Source organism: Poromitra crassiceps, assembly GCF_964638095.1.
Source record: "Poromitra crassiceps genome assembly, chromosome: 3".
NCBI lineage: Eukaryota > Metazoa > Chordata > Actinopteri > Beryciformes > Melamphaidae > Poromitra > Poromitra crassiceps.
This window is the reverse complement of record NC_139625.1, coordinates 37,638,812-37,661,469: the sequence shown is the minus strand read 5'-3', so window position 1 is coordinate 37,661,469 and position 22,658 is coordinate 37,638,812. Positions and strand designations below refer to the sequence as shown.

General features: G+C 43.5%; 1 protein-coding gene across 1 annotated transcript in view; it reads right to left on the bottom strand.

The window, feature by feature from the left end:
- Positions 1-22,658, bottom strand: part of eipr1 (EARP complex and GARP complex interacting protein 1) — a 112,188-nt gene that overhangs the window by 55,954 nt on the left and 33,576 nt on the right. Inside the window, exon 5 of the mRNA XM_083633557.1 lies at positions 9,334-9,433. Within this exon, the coding sequence (XP_083489683.1) occupies positions 9,334-9,433 (100 nt within the window). The remainder of the gene's footprint in view (positions 1-9,333; positions 9,434-22,658) is intronic.

Genomic DNA, 22,658 nt, shown 5'->3' with positions numbered 1-22,658 from the left:
GGAAAGAGAGGGAGATGGTGTGTGTGTGTGTGTGTGTGTGTGTGTGTGTTCGCTCGTTGCTCGGCGCTGACAGAGAGGAAGAGATCTCTGCCGATGCGAGTGCACAGCGCTACTGTGTGTGTGTGTGTGTGTGTGTGTGTGCGCGCGTGCGTGCGTGTGATTCGATTAAATCTTATGACGTGATAAGATCATGCATTTTAGCACCGCGCGCACCGCTCTCTTCAATGAGGAAGTGGAAATCCAGACCTTATAGAAAAGTGGCGATTTTGGGGGTTAGGGTTGAAACTAATGTCAACTACTTTCTGAGGCACACAATTACTCACATAAGACCCTACAGTAAATGTAATAGTTAGAAGGTTTTGTGGATTTTGGTTTCCAGGGACTTTAATAATAATCTGTCACGCTGTCTTGTCTCTGTCTCTGCTGCCTCCCCCGCCTCCTCCCACTCGCTTAGCTCAGCTACTTTACAGCATTCTGGAGGGGAGGGCGACCAACCACCCATGCGACTAGGTAGAGAGGTTGTCTCAGAGCCGGGTGGTAGGAGGGTCGCGGGAGCGCGCATAGCTCACCAAAATGTGTTCATACATACCCTGCCACCCGGGTCCCCTCTAGATAACTCCCAAGTTCCAAGGCATGTCTAAAAGCAGCTTAAGTCTGCACTCTCAAAAACAATGACAATGAGTGCCCAAATCAGTGCGACATTTGGCACACAAAGGAGAGACGGCACGATTTGATTTGTTCAGATCACAGGGGGGATATTTAACCTATGGACAATTTTATACAACGAACTAACACTATTTGGACATTCATTGCAAAAATATTTTTCAATCTTTTTTTATTTGGAAGAAAGCTATCAGGGCCAAATAGTTCAGTGTGTTATGTAAAGTATAAACACAGTTACAGGCATGGTTCAAAAGCACAGACACACACACATACACACACACACACACACACACACACACACACACACACACACACAGCTCAGATTAAGTAGAATAGCAAAGAGTGAGGCGAGCAAGTTGGTGTCTGTGTGTGTGTGTGTGTGTGTGTGTGTGTGTGTGTGTGTGTGCGTGCGCGCGCGTGTCTGTGTATGTGCGTGCATGTGCACATCTATGTCTAGTGGGTGTGTGACCTGGCTGCCCTTTGTGTGAATCCCTCGTTGAGAGCATGAATTACTAATGACTCACCTATAGTCTCATCACTCATGGCTGCAACTAATGGAACAGTCTACATACACACACACACAGACACACAGACACACACACACACACACACACACACACACACACACATGCACACGCACACACCTGAGTCTTTAAATACATAATGGGCATTTTAATTGTAAAGTGGGTTGGAGGCAGGGGCCTCTTCGCCTTGCATTAGGAAGGATGCAGCTACGTGGGAACTGGCTGGAACAACTCCAACACCTTCACTGATCACGACTTCCACACTGTTCTATTCGTTTGGACTCTATTGTTGTGTAGTTCTGCAGGAGACAGAACTGAGCACGGACGTTTTCGAAAATGTGTTGAGCTCCACTTGAGATGGTGACAGAGAGGTGGTCTACTCACTGAAGAAGACATTCAACAACTGTCGTTTTGAGTATACCAGATGTTTGTATACCAATTTGTTTTAATCACTCTTTTTTGCCCTCACGGTCAGACAGAACCTACCATGTCTGGAGTGAGAAGGGGGTCTGGTTTCCATCAGAGACCTATACATAGATGGTCATTTTGCATCCTTTGATCTTCTAAGGAGGAAATTTGAGTTGCCCAAGAAGCAATGGCTCGGATAGCTACAAGTCAGAGATTACGTATGTTCGATCCAAGATTCGTGACTTTGAAGTTCTCCCAAATGAACATGCTTTTTTTTAAATTGCTTTTTAAAATGTTTTGTTAAGCCGCCATCACTCCAGGCATCTTATTTCTAGGGCTGGGTATCGTTCAAATTTTTTCCGATATTGATACCGTTTCGATACTTTGATTTCGATACCGGTTCCTGAACGATACTTTTTTCGATACCAATTTTTAGAAAAATCAATTTTAACAAAAATAAAACTGCATTACACATTGAAATTATGATACAAATCTTTAGTGTTTTACAATAAAAAAATAAACCCTACTGTATTTAACATAACTTTAAGTTGTCTAAACTTATTGCCGTCCCTACAAAAAATATTGGAGTACTACAAAGGAAAAAAACAAAACAAAATACAAAACAAAACAAAACAAAACAAATAAATCAGTGCAATAGTTTTCAGTGCAAAAAACGGAGAGTTGCAAATCAGTGTTTAATGCTCACTGATGCAACAGAATGCTATTCTTGTCCAAACTGATGAGATGGCTCCACTTCATGCATGGAAGACAATAGTTGAGCATTCACTGACTAGCCTATCAATATAGCCTTAATGGCACAAAGTGAATCGCATTTACATTCAACAAACTATCATGACATCAGCGATTGTTAACGAGTTGCTAAAAATACACAATGCCCGCTTGCGCATAACGTTACGGCGCCAATACGATCTAATGCTAGCTACAACTAAGGTTGCCAACCGTCCCTTAAAATACGGAATTGTCCCATATTTGTAAACAAAAAGACGTGACATGTTACGCTCAACTACCCTAGAATGCGCTTCTCAATGATTGTTGTGAGTCACGACCAATGAGAAGCGCTGTCAGCGTTGCTAGATTCAACTAAACTCTGACAACAGCACATTGAGTAAGCTATTTACATTGTATCTATCAGTGTTGGGGGTAACTCATTACAAAAGTAACATATTACATGTAATATATTACTTTTAGCATTAACTCAGTAACATAACTTGTTACTTATTGGATTTCAGTAATATTATACCAGTTACTTTGTCAAGTAAGTCAAGTAACTTTGTCAAGTTACAAATTGAGTTTGCAAAAGAGTTTGCAAAAGTAGTGTAATAAGTAACAAGTTACTCTACGCAGACAGTAATATTGTAAAGCAACATACTTTCAAATGAAAGTAACTAGTAATATGTAGTATATTACATTTTGAAAGTAACTTGCCCAACACTGGTATCTATACATAGTAACATGCCATTTTTGTTGTGTTCAGAAGATTTAATCTGAAATCTAAAATGTTTTTGCACTAATGATTTAAACTTTCATAATACCAGGTTTGTTCTATTCAAAAGAATATGTAACGTTGCTGTTTGCACTGTAATAATGGGTAAATGGTTGAAGCAATTGCAGTTATGTCCACTAAGTCCACTTATAAGTCCACTACTGACTCCCCCCCCGGACCGCCCCCGTTTCTTATTTCCATTTCAAGAAGTTGGCAACCCTAGCTACAACTCACAGCCAGATGCATCGATTTGTCAGACTGAGGGATCTGATAACCGCTAATAGTCTAGTAGGAACGGGGGGTCCCCGCGCACCCGAAAGATATATTTTTCTAACATAGATTTTTGTACTCCTCAAGGTGTCTAATAAACAAATTTTGTTGTTACCCCGTTGAAATAGTGTCCCATGGGTCCGTTTGGCGGCCATCTTTGCGGGCATATTGCGATGTCTGATGAAAATGGATAAGGGTCATAACTTTTGAACTAGACGTCATACAGAGACAAATGACACCACTTTTCTGTATGATTTCTGCATGAGGAATTGATTGAGAGGGTTGTTTTAATGGTTTTAACAGGTTTGGTATAGTAAAACTCAAAAACATTTGAAAAAAGTGTCTAATTTACTCTCAAAATCTTGCAAAAGAAATCTATCTACATATTAGTCCATGGGCCAGAAGGGTTGGGAATAATGCTCATATTGATTTTTGGCAAGGTATACATCTCTAGAGTTAGAAAATATGTGAGAGCATTGCACCAATGGTAGCTAAATGTGTGTTATCACTCGATTTATAACACCATGCAAATCATAATAGTTGCGGGACTTTTAGGGACATTTGAGGCTAAGTTCATGCAAATCAAGTCTAAAAGCACCAGATTTTGCCCAGAATTAGCCCAGGGCATGCTCTAACAATTGAGCCAGAGTGCCCGACCCGGTGACCCCCGGGGTCACCATGGCGGCCAGATCCAATATGACCACTGTCCGAAAAAGATTTTGGCTATAACTTTTGAAAGAGATGAGATAGAAATACAGACTTGGTGTCTACCTTATGTTTTTTGACCATTAGAAAGGTGTTGGAATGCTTATCTTTACTAATGAAGATGTGTGTGGACCCCTAATCTGCATATTTCCAAGATGGCGACTACCTGAATATGAGTTTTAACATAACTGTTGATGCTTTTAGTAAACTCGGTGTCCATTTTATGGTTTTTGAGTTTTAGAAACACATTGTAATACTCAGATTTATGATTGAATCCATCTATAGCACTCTACTTTGCATAGTAAATAGGCTACCAATATGGCCGCTAAACAATTTTTTTTTTTTTTACATACACTTTCACCCAGATTGAGTGTAGACTTGTAAGAATAAGTTACCATCAAACTGGTGGAAACAAACAATCTACAGTATGTTTCTTACAGATTTTATTGAAACAATTAGACAAATAGAGTAGAACCCATTCCCATTGATACAGGTAATAGCCAGTCTGTGCATCAATGCTCTCCATAAATGTGAAATGCTAGCAATACTGATCAAAGGTGTTTAGAATTTGAACAAAATATTACAATATCAGAAACAAAAACAACAGAACAAAACATATATTGGTGCCTATATGTACAAGTGAGTAGTAGCCTACTTATGTCCATAGGTTGAATTGAGTTAGAAGTGCTCAGTCCTTTTGATTTACCAGGGTGACTGATTTTGCATAAAAGACTTCAGATGACAAGTGGTTTTTGTTTATATCCTTATATCCACAGCCAGATTACTAAAATATTGTTGTCTCGACCCTCATTGTTGGTACAGGCACTCTTGCATCCACATTGAGGTGCCACGGGCTCCAGCTTTACAGTATTCACAGCACCCACTACATGACTTTTTGCAGACGCAGCAGAGAATGATTGCTCAGGCTTTACTGGCATCTGGGTCCAGTAAGGTTCCAAAGTCTTGGTCATGGAGTCCCAGTACCAGCCCCACGTACTGAACTCTGGATGTTTTGCTGGACAGAGGTTGCCTGATTCCAGTATAAGCTGGCCTGCAGCAGTCCCCATTTTACATGCTGAATCAGTGCATCTTGGGTGGGAGGCAGGTTCTCTTGATGCATTTGAAAAAAGCCAATGTCTAGCATCATCTACTTGGCTGGAGCCACAGCTTTTGCTGTACATGACAACCCCAAGGTGAGGGCGACCAGGGTTTTGGGATGAACTCCTCCTTTCTACCAAGAAGGATGTTATACCTTCCAACAGATCTGAATATGACATATCTGCACTTCAGCCTTGTAACCATCCTGAAGCAGACACTACAGTAGAATGATTTATAGCACCTGGCACATGCTGGGCCAGTAGCCATAGAAACTCAGGATCCATACGTCCGACAGTGATGTTGTAATACTTGCAATACGCTTCTTCTACACATTAGGCCTCACAGAGCACTGGATCGGCTTCACATGTGGAAAGTACATTTATGTTCACAAAATCTGCAATGTTCTTGGTCCCCAGAGATCACTGGCATTACATCTCTTCCATGTGCTAAAATGATGTGATACTACATCAGCCTTCCAGGGCTATGGGAAAAGGAGTGGATGGGCAGCTTGGGAAGCAACATGCGGATCTCACTGAGACCGTGGATGCCTTCACCTTGGAGCCTGAACCGATCAACTCAGATGTCCATGTCCAAAGACTGGAAGCATTATGGTTGTTGTCATGTCCAGCAAGAGCTGTGTCTCCAGCCAAGTAGATGAAGCCAGACATCCGCTTTTCTCAAATGGTACCAAGTCCCTTGAGAACTTGCCTCCCACCCAAGATGCACTGATTCAGCATGTCAAATGGGGACTGCTGCAGACCAGCTTCTACTGGAATCAGGCAACCTCTGTCCAGCAAAATATCCAGAGTTCAGTACGTGGGGCTGGTACTGGGACTCCCATGACCAAGACTTGGGAACCTTACTGGACCCATCTTTCAGATGCCAGTAAAGCCTGAGTCATCATTCTCTGCTGCAGCTGCAAAAAGTCATGTAGTGGGTGCTGTGAATGCTGTAAAGCTGGAGCCCGTGGCACCTCAATGTGGATGCAAGAGTGCCTGTACCAACAATGCGGTCAAGACAACAATATTTGATTAATCTGGCTGTGGATATAAGGATATAAACAAAAAACACTTTACACTCAATCTAACTTAACCCCCCCAACCCATGGACATACCTAAGTGTTACTCACTAATAGTTTCAATAAAATATCTAAGATAAATACTGTAGATTGTTTGTTTCCACCAGTTTGATGGTAACTCATTCTTACAACTACAAAAGTGTATGTAAAAAAGAAATGGGATAGCAGCCATATTGGTAGCCTATTTACTATGCAAAGTAGAGTGCTATAGATAGATTCAATCATACATCTGAGTATTACAATGTGTTTCTAAAACTCAAAAACCATAAAATGGACACGAGTTTACTAAAAGCATCAACAGTTATGGTAAAACTCATATTCAGGTAGCCGCCATCTTGGAAATATGCAGATTAGGGGTCCACACACATCTTCATTAGTAAAGATAAGCATTCCAACACCTTTCTAATGGTCAAAAAACATAAGATAGACACCAAGTCTGTATTTCTAGCTCATCTCTTTCAAAAGTTATAGCCAAAATCTTTTTCGGACAGTGGTCATATTGGATTTGGCCGCCATGGTGACCCCGGGGGTCACCAGCTCGGGCACTCTGGCTCAATTGTTAGAGCATGCCCTGGGCTAATTCTGGGCAAATTCTGGTGCTTTTAGACTTGATTTGCATGAACTTAGCCTCAAATGTCCCTAAGTCCCACAACTATTATGTTTTGCATGGTGTTATAAATCGAGTGATAACACACATATAGTTACCATGGTGCAATGCTCTCACATATTTTCTAACTCTAGAGATGTATACCTTGCCAAAAATCAATATGAGCATTATTCCCAACCCTTCTGGCCCATGGACTAATATGTAGATAGATTTATTTTGCAAGATTTTGAGAGTAAATTAGACACTTTTTTCATATGTTTTTTAGTTTTACTATACTAAACCTGTTAAAATCATTAAAACAACCCTCTCAATCAATTCCTCATGCAGAAATCATACAGAAAAGTGGTGTAATTTGTCTCTGTATGACGTCTAGTTCAAAAGTTATGACCCTTATCCATTTTCATCAGACATCGCAATATGCCCGCAAAGATGGCCGCCAAACGGACCCATGGGACACTATTTCAACGGGGTAACAACAAAATTTGTTTATTAGATACCTTGAGGAGTACAAAAATCTATGTTAGAAAAATATATCTTTCGGGTGCGCGGGGACCCCCCGTTCCTACTAGACTATAACATCAACAACAACTTGCGGTAAGCTGACCCACCTCTCGATTATTTCTCTCGTCTGTGGAAACCAGTCCTTGTTGTTTCTGTTTCTTTCCCTGCTTTTCATCATCTTCACCATATGGTACTCCAGGATAGGACTAGCTTGAGTGGCTAACGCTAGTTCCACTTCTTGTATACTGTATCCACACCGCACGCTGCCTGCCTCACAACAAACACACACCGGCTAAAGTGGGCATAACTTTTCCTGCATGCCTCTACATGACAGCCATTCACCAGCCGTATTAGAGCGTGGTGTACAAGCATGTCGCATGCTAATAGACTCAATGACGCTGTTTTGTTTTGGTATCGAAAATTGGTATCGATTGACAAGGGAGGTTTCGATACCCCTTAGTATCGATGCTTTCATTTCGGTGCCAAGTAACCCAGCCCTACTTATTTCTAGATTTGTGTGTCTGTTTGATGGCTGCATCAGGGCCCTCACTGAGAGGATTAGAGAGGCATGGCAGGAGGAACTTGGTGTTGATTTGTCTGAAATTACTGTATATGGGACAGGAGTTTGTCTATGCTCAATTAACAGCAGACACAAGCTGATCCAATTTAAAGTCACTCACCGTCTTCATTATTCCAAGTCTAAGTTGTACAAGATCTACCCTTCTGTCTCACCACTACAGTATGTGATATGTGTCAGGTGTTAGAGGGTACACTGTCCCATGCTTTTTGGTTTTACCCTTCACTATCCGGATTCTGGGTCAAAATATTTGATTGGTACTCTAAGGCCTATAAAATAACCCTTCAGCTGGAGGCGGACCTCGCCATCTTCTGCAATCCTCTCTGCTCCTCCCTACGGCTGACTTCCACTCTGAAGAAGTGGAAGTCCCCCTCTCCACCCCCTTTTCAGCTGTGGCTGACGGACATGGTTTCGGTTGTACATATGGAGAGACTCAGATTTCTGAGGACCAACTCACTTAGGAAGTTTTCAACCATCTGGGACCCATTTCTGGCATACCCGGACAAGGTTAGAAGGGACGATTAACTCGCCCAGCTGATTTCTCATGGACTCCTTGCGTGGGATTTTATACAACATCATTTCTCACAAGCACATAAGCACCTCATGCGGCTGGTAGCACAATGTTGGAATGTTGGAATGCTGATGATGTGTGTTTTTTTCTTTTTTCGTGTCTGAGTTTGTTTTTGTTTTTTAGCTTTTCATGTTCTGAAAATTGAAAAATAAAATATTGAAAAAACGCGGGTTCAATTCATGGCAGCGGTAGTTCCGGCTCAGACATTCCTAAAGACACATTGGTCTTGGTGTCTGCATGTAGGAAGCCGGTGGGGTATGAGTCCTGGTCGCTGCACTAGTGCCTCCTGTGGCCGTTCAGGGTCGGGTGGGGGAGGGGAACTGGGGGCAATAGCATGATCCTCCCATGCGCTACGTCCTGCCGGTGATACTCCTCGCCATCACTTGAAAAGAAGCGTTTGGCATCTGCACATATATCAGAGGAAGCATGTCGTCCTCACTTCCTGCATTTCACGTGAAATAAAAAGTCTGACATTGAAGGATTTCCCCCCCAAGTTATTAACGAAAACTATTACTATTGCAGTAGGGGAGACTTGACCAGAATGATATTAAAGTAGCCGGAGCCTAAAACCTGCCCGGATACTGTGTGTGTGTGTGTGTGTGTGTGTGTGTGAGGGAGAGAAAGAGAGACAGATAGAGAGAGAAAGAGAGGGAGAGAATGAATGGTGGACACTTTCCTCTGCTGTTGTCACAGAGGATGTGTGTGATAACACCAAGAAGATACGGCGGTTATCAAATAATGAGTTAGCTATTGTGTGATATGGCGCATGCGTGTGTGTGTGTGTGTGTGTGTGTGTGTGCGCGCGCGCGCGCGTGTGTGTGTCTTACCGTAGCCTGTGTAGAGCTCTCCTGCAGGTCCCAGAGTAGTGCGTGGTTATCAGCCAATGAAATCACGCGCTTGCCGTCCCCCATGGGCTCCCACAGCACGCTGTCAACACACACACACGCGCACATGCGCGCACACACACCCCCCGATACACAGACACCCACAAACAAACAAACAAACAAACACACACACACGCACGCACGCACGCACGCACGCACGCACGCACACACACACACACACACACACACACACACACACACACACACACACACACACACACACACACACACACACACACACAGAAAACCACAGTCACAGTCAATTATAATATATATGACTGCCAAACATATACAGTATGCAAATGCACATGCTGTATGCCACAAACACAGGGGATGGAGCCTGTTGTGAATAGGGAGTAGTTCAAATTTCGCACAACTGCTAAATACAGAACTAGGGATGGGGATCGTTAATTTTTATTGATATTATCAATATCAAATAAAATTTTCAAGACTGCTTAACGATCCAAGTCTTTATCAATACCTTTCTATTATCTGGTGGAAAGACAAGACAACAATAAATTCTTAACAGAACTACTATAGCTTTTATCGCTTAACTGTGAGTCTGTGACTGTTTGATTTCTGAACAGAATAAAATGTGCCCAGCCTTTAATAAACACTGCTTAGAGCTAGTGTTAGGAAGTTAAACAGGTCATTTCTTCTCTAATATCTATTTTATATTGCTGTGAAAACATCAACAGATTTCTCATCCAAACAACTGTATTTATTCAATCAAGGTTGACAGGCAATTAAATTGAATTCAAAAACTGTAATCAATGTTTGATGTTTGTGCACCACTGATTTGAAACATGACTCTCGCCTCGAGTCGAGACATATGGTTGCTTTATAGGACCCACAAGTCTCAATATAGCATTATCAATAAGCTCGGACATGATTGATTTTCGGGTTTTGAGAAATTTTGAACTGGGTCCTCATAGAACTGGGTCTTGATCCCCATCCCTATACATATCCCTGTTCTTTTCCTTTTTGTTTTTGTATTTAAATGTATTGCTTGTCATGTAATGTGTATTGTTGTCTTGGACCCCAGGAAGACTAGCTGTCGTCTAGGCGTCAGCTAATGGGGATCCTTTTAATAAACAAATAAACAAATAGATGAGTAACAGCACCGTGCACCATGCCCCGGCGAGAGGGAGCAGAGACAGCACCGTGCCCCGGGGAGAGGGAGCAGAGAGGGGCCAGTGAGGTGGAGCGAGCCCCCGGCATCTCTCCGGCTGCCTTTCTGCTCAGACCGGAGCCAAGCTCCTCTGGCTCTCTCCCCAAAACACAGACACACACGGGTGAAACAGCTCGCAAAAGGCTTTTCTCTGGTGCAAAAAATTTAGAAAATCAAACCTGTTTCGAAAACTTTAATGACGGACGAAAGTTTCGGAGTCAGTGTGCAAACGTGAGTAACACAACATGAGGTCGCATTTATTTTTAAATGTGCAACAATTTCGGACGAAAAATACGGACTTGGCGAGCAAAAGCCTTTACATTGATTCATAACATCCACTCCCAAAGAAAATCTGGGACAAATTGCTCTGTTTTGCATGTATAGTATCAACAACATTCAAACGATTGCCCAAGAGTTACATACAATATTGGTATATTTTTGCAAGAATTAAACTGTCCAGAGTTACTGACTCCAGGAGTTTAAACACAGCTACCTGTTGGTTGCCTGGTGACTTCGAAGGGCAAATGCCAGTGACGGCTTGTGTACAGACAGCCCATGGAGTATCTGCTGATCAGTAGGACATTGCAGTGTAGTGAATGTGAAAATGATAGGCTAAACAAGCCAGCCATTATAGCTGCACTAGACTAGGCAAGATTTTTGTGTAATGATGCCTAAACCACAAAGTGGGCCTGCAACAGACAGAATGGTCCCATCCCCCGTAATTGAGAAGGTCCAGATTTGCCCCATTTTCCCAAATACTTGGGTGTGGACACTGGCAGGAAAACTTCTAGTTAAAGTGTTCATTTTATGCTGAAGCCATATTGGACCTGTTAGCAGGCCAGAACCCCAAATTGTTGTTTCATTACCTCTGCCATGGACGGTATGATTTTGCCCCCATTAACGTTAGTTACTGTAGTTTGTTTACCTTTCTGTCAGCAGGATATATCCAGAACTTATTCATTGTTTTCCATTGGATTTGGTGGACAAATAGGCCTTGGGCCACAGAACAATTTAATACATTTGGTGGTGATCAGGATGTGGGATTTACAGCATCATCAATCATTGTTTTTTAGCCTCAACTATGAGTGTGTTTACATGCACAAAATAATCAGATCACTGAGAATAATCAGGTAAATGGCAATAATCTGATTTCTGTGTTTACATGCACTTTAGTAAGTAGCGGGAACTCACCTCAAAGTGTGTGAATGGACATTGGGCCATGCACTGAATAAAACTGATGATTCAGCAGAAAGCTAGGTGGGTTTATCGGATTTCTCATAATCTGACGACGACCTTTATCTGATAAAGGAGATGGGTTTATGCTGTTTTCATGACCATTCAGGTAACTCTAGAAATCCCGTAATAATCGGTTTATTGGTGTGAATGCAAACATACTCTATGAAACTAAGGGAAATAGAGATTTGATTCCAAACGGTATGTGTCCCATTGTGTATTGGCGACAGCCGCGCAATGCATTGTGGGGCGAGCGGGGAGGTCCGCGAGGGGGGAGAGTGCACCGCCCGCCTGACAATTTGCATAAAGTTCAGGATTCTCAACTTTATGCAAATTAGCGTGCTGAGCTTGTATCTGATCTTTTAAACGAACGGTTGTAAACGCAAAACACAGGGACAAGACACAGGGAGACACAGCATGGCCTATTGTAGGCATCAAATGTGATCAGAAACACAATTTGTAGAGTGTTTTTCATGTAGGAAGATAAAGTTTAGAATTGTCCGTCATGTTTTTTCTCCACTCCAAACCGTGGAGGACAGCCCCGTGTGTTGTTCACCCAGTCAGGTGCAGCAAGGAACAAACATCGAGCCCTCCCACAAGTGTACGATTTTGTGGGAGCCAAAATGGTACGTTTGTAGACTACCAAACTGATAGTGAGTTAACACAATGGCTATTGAGCCTATGGCCCATTGATGGAAGCCTTTGCATGTTCCGTATTGCAGCATTTATGAACTTGGTGTCTGTGGTGACACAGGGTGGGCGGAGCTAACACAATAGACTCACTCTGTAGGTTACTGTAGGTTCCCGACAACTCCTGTGTGAAGTAGGATAACAAGCTACTTTTTTCCGGTCTCTGCTAGCATTATGTGTGGTTACTATGGCCAAACAAACTGATAGTGACTAATGTCACATAATAACATTGTTTTGATCTCACCTGCAATTACCAGTCATTGCCATAGAGACACTGCGGAGCACGTCATCATTCAGAAACCACGCCCAAAACGGGGGGAAACAAAAACTCCCCCCTCCAAATCCTGGCGTTCGCCTATGTCGCGTGCATGGTCGCGTATGAAAGATGAACACACCATATTTTTCTTCTCGCTAATTCTCAATGGCTTCCTTGTTTTGCTCAGGAGTACAAAAAAACTTTAATTGGCGATTTTTTTTACATTTGTTGTCTGCGCAGCACACCAAACAACAGCTTTGCGCTATGTTTAATTCAAGGAAAATTACGCTGGTGTATGGGAGTGAATGGAGAGCTTTCCCCCATGATGGGCGTGGCCTATTTCATGCAGTGTCTCTATAGGTGTCACTCAAGAGCACAAAACTGAAATCTGATGGATTATAACTTTAAGGAGTCCATCAATTAGACAAGTCCACTTGCTCGGACTCATTCGTGAAGCTGAGGCGGCAGCAGCAGAGCCAGCGTGAGCGTCTGATTGAGAGAGTCTGTATTGTGGAAGGGGAGCATGTTCGCAGCAGATAAAACAGACATGACAGAGGAAGGCAGGCAAGACAAAGTTGAAGTTTGCCTTTGGGGTTTTATTCAAGCTTCCAATATGCATACTCCTGTTGGAGAAGGTGGAGAGGGGAGGGAGGCAGGCAGGGAGGGAGGGAGGAGGCAGAGGAGGAGAGGTGTTTATAAGGGCTGTAAATTCATGGTCGCTGAGGGACAGCTTTTACTGCCCTCCTGAGGAGGAGGAAGTCATGGGACGTATGGAAACACACACACACACACACACACACACACTCACACGCACGCACGCACACTTCACTGCAGCTCATAGACCGAGATGGAGACTGCAGCATCTCTCTTTCTATCTCTCTCACTCACTCTCTTTCTCTATCATTCTCTCTCCCTCACTCTCTTTCTCTCTCCCTCCCTCACTCTCTCTCTCCCTCCCTCACTCTCTCTCTCCCTCAATCTCTTTCTCTCTCCTTCCCTGACTCTCTCCCTCCCTCACTCTGTCTCTCCCTCTCCCTCAATCTCTTTCTCCCTCACTCTCTTTCTCTCTCCCTCACTCTGTCTCTCCCTCAATCTCTTTCTGTCTCCCTCCCTCACTCTGTCTCTCCCTCACTCTCTTTCTCTCTCCCTCCCCCACTCTGTCTCTCCCTCACTCTTTCTCCTCCACTCTCCCTCTCTTCCTCAATCCCTCCCCCTTTTTCTGTCTTCCTCTACTATTCTCTTCCTCTCTCTCTCAGATCCACAGTACCAATTAAAATAATATATTCCTCACTTTAGGATTTACACACCTTATGCTTCCCAATAGTATCAATTAATTCCATGCGATAGAGCGAGGGAAAGAGAGAGAGAGAGAGAGATGTACAGTATCTCTTTCTCTTATTGCCTTGCCTCTCTGGCTTATTAAAGAATGTAAGTTATGTGCATTTGACCTTGAGCTGTGCAACAAGCTGCACAGTGGCTATTGGAGCGCTATGTAAATATTATCTGGAAGAGCTTTGGAGGGTTTACAGCCCCATATATCTCAGTCTGGGAGAGATGCACTCCACTCTCTCTCTCTCTCTCTTTCTGCCTGTCTCTCTCTGTCTTGCTCTCTCTCTTTCTGTCTCACTCTCTCTCTCCCATCACATTGTTTCTCTGCCACTGTGCTTTGCATCCATACAAGTTTAATCCCAGCCCCTCATATACAACGCCTGTGTGTGTGTGTGTGTGTGTGTGTGTGTGTGTGTGTGTGTGTGTGTGTGTGTGTGTGTGTGTGTGTGTGTGTGTGTGAAAAACAGGGACACCTACAATCTCAACGTACATTTGAAACAAGACAGCGGTTAATTTGAAAACCTCACCGCATTTCCAAAGCAAGTAAACAACTTGGTAAGTTAAGCGTGCAGTATGTAATTTTCAGCCACTAGGGGTCATTCTTCTGAAACCTCTCTCAAAACAGTGACAAAGGTCATGTGTTGATGACTCCATAGCCGCAAAGAATTGTGGGATGGCAGCATTAGGGGCGTTAGCTTGCTAATGCGGAAAAAGCATCTTCCTTTCTTCAGCAACCAAGCAATGGATTTTCATCACTTATTTTATTGAAAGGTGTGACTTGTACTTGCTAACAAATGAATGTTTTGGTCACCAGTGACCCCAGAGAAGCTTAATTTAGCCTGCGTGGGGGGGAAAGCGAGGTTCTGGGTCCTGGGTCCTGAGCGCGAGCTGTGGGCTGGTGTTTTGTGTCCCCGGCCCGCTCCTCCTTCAGTCTTGGAACGTTTCTCCTTAGTTCCTTTTATCAGCGTTTTCGGGAAAGAGGTGATGACGTCATCTACATGCAATCATGTGAAACGCTCCGTGTCTTTGGAATTGAGGATTTCTCTGGGTTGGGACATCGTTGGAAACATTTAAGATAATGTAAGTAGACAACAAAAAAAGTGTATGACATACGTCTACTCATTTTTAGATAATTTAATTAAGTTTACATATTGCATCTTTAAATAACAAAATGTGACTCACGGTAGAAATTTAGACTTTGAACACGCCAGGACCTGAACACCACAGAGCTCCGGTGTGAAACACAAGTGTTGACAACCTCCATGCACCCTGACCACAACACCTTTACTGGCCACCGCGCTATTTCAATAGCACACTCTAGAACGTTAATATATACACGTATCTAGAAACATGATATGCACATTAGGGCTGCACGATTCTGGATAAAATGAGAATCACAATGTTCTTTCTCTGAACGATTCTCTTTCACGATTTATTTCAGTCTTTATTGCACTCATTTACCTGATATGAATTTTTTTTTAATTCATTATTGTCATCATCATCTACTTTTATTATTTTAATATTTAATATTAATTGTATTATTGTTATTATAAAACATTGATTTAAATAGATTATTCATATTATTGCTACTGCTGTTATTATTATTGCTATTATTATTGTTTTTTTTTTAGATTATTATACTAATTTTGCTAAATGGAGTCATTGAGTGCCAGACACTTTTGGAGAACGGAAGCTCCCAGTGCCAGAGTTTCAGAGCGTTTTCAGTGATTTCTCGAGGCCCACAGAATATTGTGTGATATTACTATGTAAACACCGAACACACACAAAGAACGAGGAGACCCTGTTCTATCATCTGCAAAAAAAAGTTTATTGATACCATTTTCCGTTCTTTAGTTATGAGCCGGAGAATATAGGCTGTTTTGAGCAAAAAGACAGTTTTCAAATTATAAGCTGAGATATTCAGTCTTTTGTGAAATGCAGCATTTCAAGCACATTCACTGACTCTAGCTAATATTTTCTGATGTAGTGACGTGGTGTAGTTCTGTGCAGCCTGCGTGCCCCATCCCCCTCTCCCCCCCTCTCCCCCCCTGAGCTGCAAACTCCTCCCCACACGCACCCAGTCTATTTTCGGAGCCTCCGTTTTTGCGCCGGGCGGCTGACGGCGGCTCCCGGGCGGATCCCAGCGCGACAAGGAAATGCCAAACGGGACTGCAGGAAAAGGTTTGGCCGTTCGGCGTCGGGTGCTGCCTTTCTGGCGGGTAATCGTGTGGAGAAACTATATGCAGACAGATAGACAGAGGCAGAGGAGCTCAGTTGTGGGCGCGGATCGCAGCCAACTGTCAGCTGCAGACAGAGCAATCTATATGGCTCTGGCTGCAGCATGCATCGGTTTCTCTTTGATCACGGCTTTCTCCTGCAGTTTTCCGGACCTTTCTGTAATCTGGAGAGCACTGTCGCCACCTAAGGGTTCTGTAAAATAGGTTAGACACATTCAATAGCTCCCATATTGTAAGAGGCGATGTAAGAGGCTTAGATCGACATCCCCCCGTCAAAAAACGCAATTGACGAACATGTTCGTCCTTGGCACTCTACGTTACTAAACGAAATGACGAACATGTTCGTCCATGGCACTCAATGAGTTAAAATGTGAAAATTATAAATTGTAAATTTTAACAGCTCACGGATAGCCAGATGTAGCCTGTGCTGAAAACATTGAAGCCGTGGCCAGCTGTTGAGGGAGGCTCCTTTTTCTCCTCCTCCAAACTCCAGGAGGTAAGAGCCTCCTTCAGTACCTGGGCTAGAGCCTTGGCTGTGTGAGTCTGTATAGGCACTGAGTTTTCATGTTGAAGTCACTACCGCTCAAATGGACCGTCAGGCTCATATAGGGTTCCATAGTTCGGTTGGACCATAAATCTGTCGTCACAACATTATCTACTCCCTGCAATACACGTTTGTTCGCTGCTGATTGTATAGACCAGGTAATTATGCAATGTTTGAAAAGTAGTTGCGAGAGAGCATTGAGTAGCGCTTCCTAAATCTCTCGTTTTGCCGTGTTGATGGGAGCCATATCTTTGCACTGCTTGCAAAGTAGCCTACAGTATGTCATCATCTTGTTTGAACCCAAAAAAACTTCCACACAGCGGAATGTGAACCGTTTGTCGCTATGACCACAGGAAGGTGGACAGGGTCTGCTGGATTAATTTTGTCATTTTTATTTGCTCTATTATTATTATTATTTTTTTTTTTATACCATTTTGATCCTCCATTAGTGCAAATTTTAATTTGTTTATCCTGGTTGCTACTCCACCCTCTGCCAATCTGGGGAGAGCCGAAACTGGCTCCATGCTTCCTCTGAGACATGGGCAGTAGCCAGCCGCTTCTTTTCACCTGACAGGGGAAGCTTCACCGGTAGGACATAGCACGTGGGAGGATCACGCTATTCCAACGAGTTCCCCTCCCTCCGAACAGGCGTCCCGAACGACCAGAGGAGGCACCACTTCAGCGACCAGGATATTGCATGTTTTGGTGAGGGGTTCCTTCCTATATTATTTTACTATTTTAGCTACTGTAAAGCACCTTGAGATTTGTTTTACATTTTAAAGTGTGCTATATAAATTAAAGCCATTATTATATTCCTATATTTGCTCTATTATTATTGACACGTTTCCTCTCAGCCCCAGTGTCACTGTCTGTCTGTCGCTGGTTTATTTTCTCTCTTCTCTTCATTGCCTACCCGGTCTCTGCTGGCTGCTCTGCCTCCTCACTGCAATGTGCTCACTTCGTCACGAAAGTAGGAGCGCTTGTTTTGTTCCAGCTGATCTCCCGAATGAAAATGCTGCAGAATCAATGTCATTAGAAATGAGATTGGCAGTAGGTATGAATCGAGATCGCAATTTTATTTTGATTAATGGTGCAGCCCTAATGCACAGTGGTGGAAATGGGGGGGGGGGGGGGGGGGGGGGACAGAGTTCCCAGAGTAAACGTTGAGAGGGAACGGCAAGAACAAAAGGGGGAATGGCACTCCTCCTCAGGTTCCTCTCATTAATGTCTTGCAATGCAGTGGAGAAGCTATCTGTGGATTGCAGAAATACACAATGCCAAACTTTGACCCTTTATTCTGGCGACCAGGCTGGTGTGTGTTGAAGGGGACCTTTGTATTGTTGTTGCTTCTCTGGGCAAATTAAATGGAAAGTGGTATTTTGGGTGTATGTGTGATGTACATTGTGTGTGTGCGTGTGTGACTGTGTGTGTTTTCTTACAGTATGTGTTCAGCGTGGTGTTTGACACCTGCAAGTGTGTTAATGTGTCCAATTTATGGGGTGTTTGGAAAGGAGGGGTCTCAAAAACTCTGGCTATTGACTGACACCCTCCACCCCACACACATAGTACACACACACACACACACACACACACACACACACACACACACACACACACACACACACACACACACACACACACACACACACACACACACACACACACACACACACACACACACACACACAATGGCTGTTTGTCATGAAGGCAGTGGGGTCCAATTGATTGGGCCATGGGGACTCACAGCAAAAATCGCATGCGCGCACGCACAGACACACACACAAACAAATACACACACACACACACACACACACACACACACAGAAACAAATCTATGGGATAAAGGGGTAGAAGAGTGCAGACGTGTAGCCTACAGTCAAACTTTCACTCAAAACGATCACAGATGATTGCATTCGTGTGGGTGTGGGCACGCGCACGCACACACACACACACACACACACACACACACACACACACACACACACACACACACACACACACACACACACACACCTCCTGTCACACCCCACTTTAGAAAATCAACCTTGTTGCCTTCTGCGCTTTATCGTTCCCTCCTAGGGCCCTGATTGGCTCAAATGGCTCAATGGGAATCGATTCGCTCGACTGGTGCGGCTCCCAATCGAAGCCAAGCGCGAGAAGGAGAAAAAACACAGCTGTGGCACACACACACACACAGACACACGCACGCACACACACACACGGACACACACGCACGCACACACACACAAATGGTCTATTTTGCAGATATTTCCATTCAAGGCACGCGTCACCACAGGGCAGTAGCTCAAATGTTTGCCCACCCAAACAATGAGGGGATTTGGAGGAGGAGGAGGAGAAGAGAGACAGAGAGAGAGAGAGAGAGAGAGAGAGAGAGGTATTTTTAGTAGAGGGGCAACAGCAGCCAGCCAGGCACACCAACCGCCAAGCAGGCAACACATGAGGAAATGAGGATACAGGCTGAATACAAGCAGGCACGCTAGCACTTCTACATGCGACTAAGATGATGTATTTCCCTATATATATTATTTCATTAACAGAGCATGTGAATTTGGGCATACATAGGGCAAATTAATAATCCATCCACACACTTTTTTTTGGCAGAATACCCAAAAGCCAGATAGCCAACATTTTCTCCCCCTTACTCGTCAGAAGTATTTGCATGCACAGGGGTTAAATGCCTAGGCCTTACCGTAACTTAACCAACACAACTAAGCCCATGTTCACATTACAGGCAAATCCGATTTGCTGCTAAAGTCATTAATCATCATTATCTTGATTGGTTTCTTGATTGGAGTGTGTCTACACTGCCACAAATCTGAATTGGGCAAGTGTTCAAGTCGGATCTGTGTGTCCAGACCTCCATATGTGGTTTGGGACAAGTGACACAAATCAGACTTGGAGCGTCCAGACTCATAAAACCAATCTGGATAGAATCATTAATAGGTCATTAAAGTTCACAAATCAGATTTGGCCTCCTAGTCTGAACATGGCCTAAATGCCTAGGCCTTACCCTAACTTAAGCACCCCGACTAAATGCCTAGGCCTTACCCTAACTTAAGCATCACAACTAAATGCCTAGCCTTACCCTAACTTAACCATCACAACTAAATGCCTAGGCCTTACCCTAACTTAACCATCACAACTAAATGCCTAGGCCTTACCCTGACTTAACCATCACAACTAAATGCCTAGGCCTTACCCTAACTTAAGCATCACGACTAAATACCTAGGCCTTACCCTAACTTAAGCATCACAACTAAATGCCTAGCCCTTACCCTAACTTAAGCATCACAACTAAATGCCTAGCCCTTACCCTAACTTAAGCATCACAACTAAATGCCTAGCCCTTAGCCTAACTTAACCATCACAACTAAATGCCTAGGCCTTACCGTAACTTAAGCATCACAACTAAATGCCTAGCCCTTACCCTAACTTAAGCATCACAACTAAATGCCTAGCCCTTACCCTAACTTAAGCATCACAACTAAATGCCTAGCCCTTAGCCTAACTTAACCATCACAACTAAATGCCTAGGCCTTACCCTAACTTAACCATCACAACTAAATGCCTAGGCCTTACCCTAACTTAACCATCACAACTAAATGCCTATGCCTTACCCTAACTTAACCATCACAACTAAATGCCTAGGCCTTACCCTAACTTAACCATCACAACTAAATGCCTAGCCCTTACCCTAACTTAACTCATTCATGGCCAAAGACGTCTTTAACGTCTTATCAGGAATGTGCCTCCACGCCAAAGACGTGTTTGACGTGTTTTTGTTTTTATTAGTGCAGCGCGTAGTTCAAAGACTTCCCCAGCCTGTGACATGGTATCAGGTCCCTGGCCTCAAAGACAAGCCGACAACACGTGAACAAACAACTACCGCAGCTGTTGTTTTGAAATTGAGCAGGAGGAAAGAACAGAAAACGGAGAAACGCTTCCTTGTGCAGAGAGGAGAAACGCCATTGAAACGCCCCTCGGCGCGCTGCACGAGCTGGTCGCCTTGCTGCAGGGCAGCGGACATGGATCAGTTGTTCGCGGTAGTCAAACCCGTGACCAACATGATCGATCCTGGTCCCTGGACCCCGTTCCTGTGTGCCAGCCCGAAAGAGACGAGATGGAGTCACACGCAGCGGGTCGGTCATGGAGGGGCGAAGCAGAAGGAGTCCAGGCAGTGAGAGGGAATGATAAATCCAATGGGAGAAAGTAATCCAGAGATGTGTTGATCAGCGGAGGAATGAGGAAATGATCGATCAGTTTGACGAGGTAATCCAGAGGGTGGTGAGGACGTGTTGAATAGCCGAGGGGAAAACGGAAACGATCAAACAGCAGGGAGAATAGGACAGGGAGACATGGACGAGGACGGGTGGACCAGAACAAAACAAAATAAACACACGAACAGCTAACAATAACGAAAAGTAAGGACGCGGGCAGAAGCGGCAGTCACAGCAGCAGACGCCAGCAGTACTCAGACCCGGAAACAACGTAACGAAGATAAAAGGGGGATCGTGTGTGTGTGTGTGTGTGTGTGTGTGTGTGTGTGTGTGTGTGTCTGTCTGTCTGTCTGTCTGTACACTCACTCACACTGAGTAAACTGTATTGTTGAATGTAAAAAAAGCACTTCATGTATATATATATATATATATATATATATATATTTTGTCATTTGTGTCATAACGAATAATATTTACATGTCTGATGTCAATACAGTTCAAAATAAAAGAATTGAGAGCGAGTTCTGCCTGAGATTGTGTCCTTTACAAAAATGGCCTTTTCTCCTGTTTCTCTTCTCAGAGAGACCTTTTTGGTGAAAACAGGGTGTATATAAATGGCTATAAGTAGAGTACAGAACATGCTAAAAGCTCACTTTTTTTTCCTGGTGAACCCAGAGACGTACATCTTCATTTTGAGGTATTGCAAATCACTTTGGTGCTAATAGATAATTTACTGTGGGTCTTGAAAGATGACCAACAATTATGAAAATCTTTGGCCTGAGCTAAATATTGGCAGTCCTAAACTGGCCATGAATGAGTTAAGCACCCCGACTAAATGCCTAGGCCTTACCCTAACTTAAGCATCACGACTAAATACCTAGCCCTTACCCTAACTTAAGCATCACAACTAAATGCCTAGCCCTTACCCTAACTTAAGCATCACAACTAAATGCCTAGCCCTTACCCTAACTTAACCATCACAACTAAATGCCTAGGCCTTACCGTAACTTAAGCATCACAACTAAATGCCTAGGCCTTACCCTAACTTAACCATCACAACTAAATGCCTAGCCCTTACCCTAACTTAACCATCACAACTAAATGCCTAGGCCTTACCCTAACTTAACCATCACAACTAAATGCCTAGCCCTTACCCTATCTTAACCATCACAACTAAATGCCTAGGCCTTACCCTAACTTAACCATCACAACTAAATGCCTAGCCCTTACCCTATCTTAACCATCACAACTAAATGCCTAGCCCTTACCCTAACTTAACCATCACAACTAAATGCCTAGGCCTTACCCTAACTTAACCATCACAACTAAATGCCTAGCCCTTACCCTAACTTAACCATCACAACTAAATGCCTAGCCCTTACCCTAACTTAACCATCACAACTAAATGCCTATGCCTTACCCTAACTTAACCATCACAATGAAATGCCTAGGCCTTACCCTAACTTAACCATCACAACTAAATGCCTAGGCCTTACCCTATCTTAACCATCACAACTAAATGCCTAGGCCTTACCCTAACTTAACCATCACAACTAAATGCCTAGCCCTT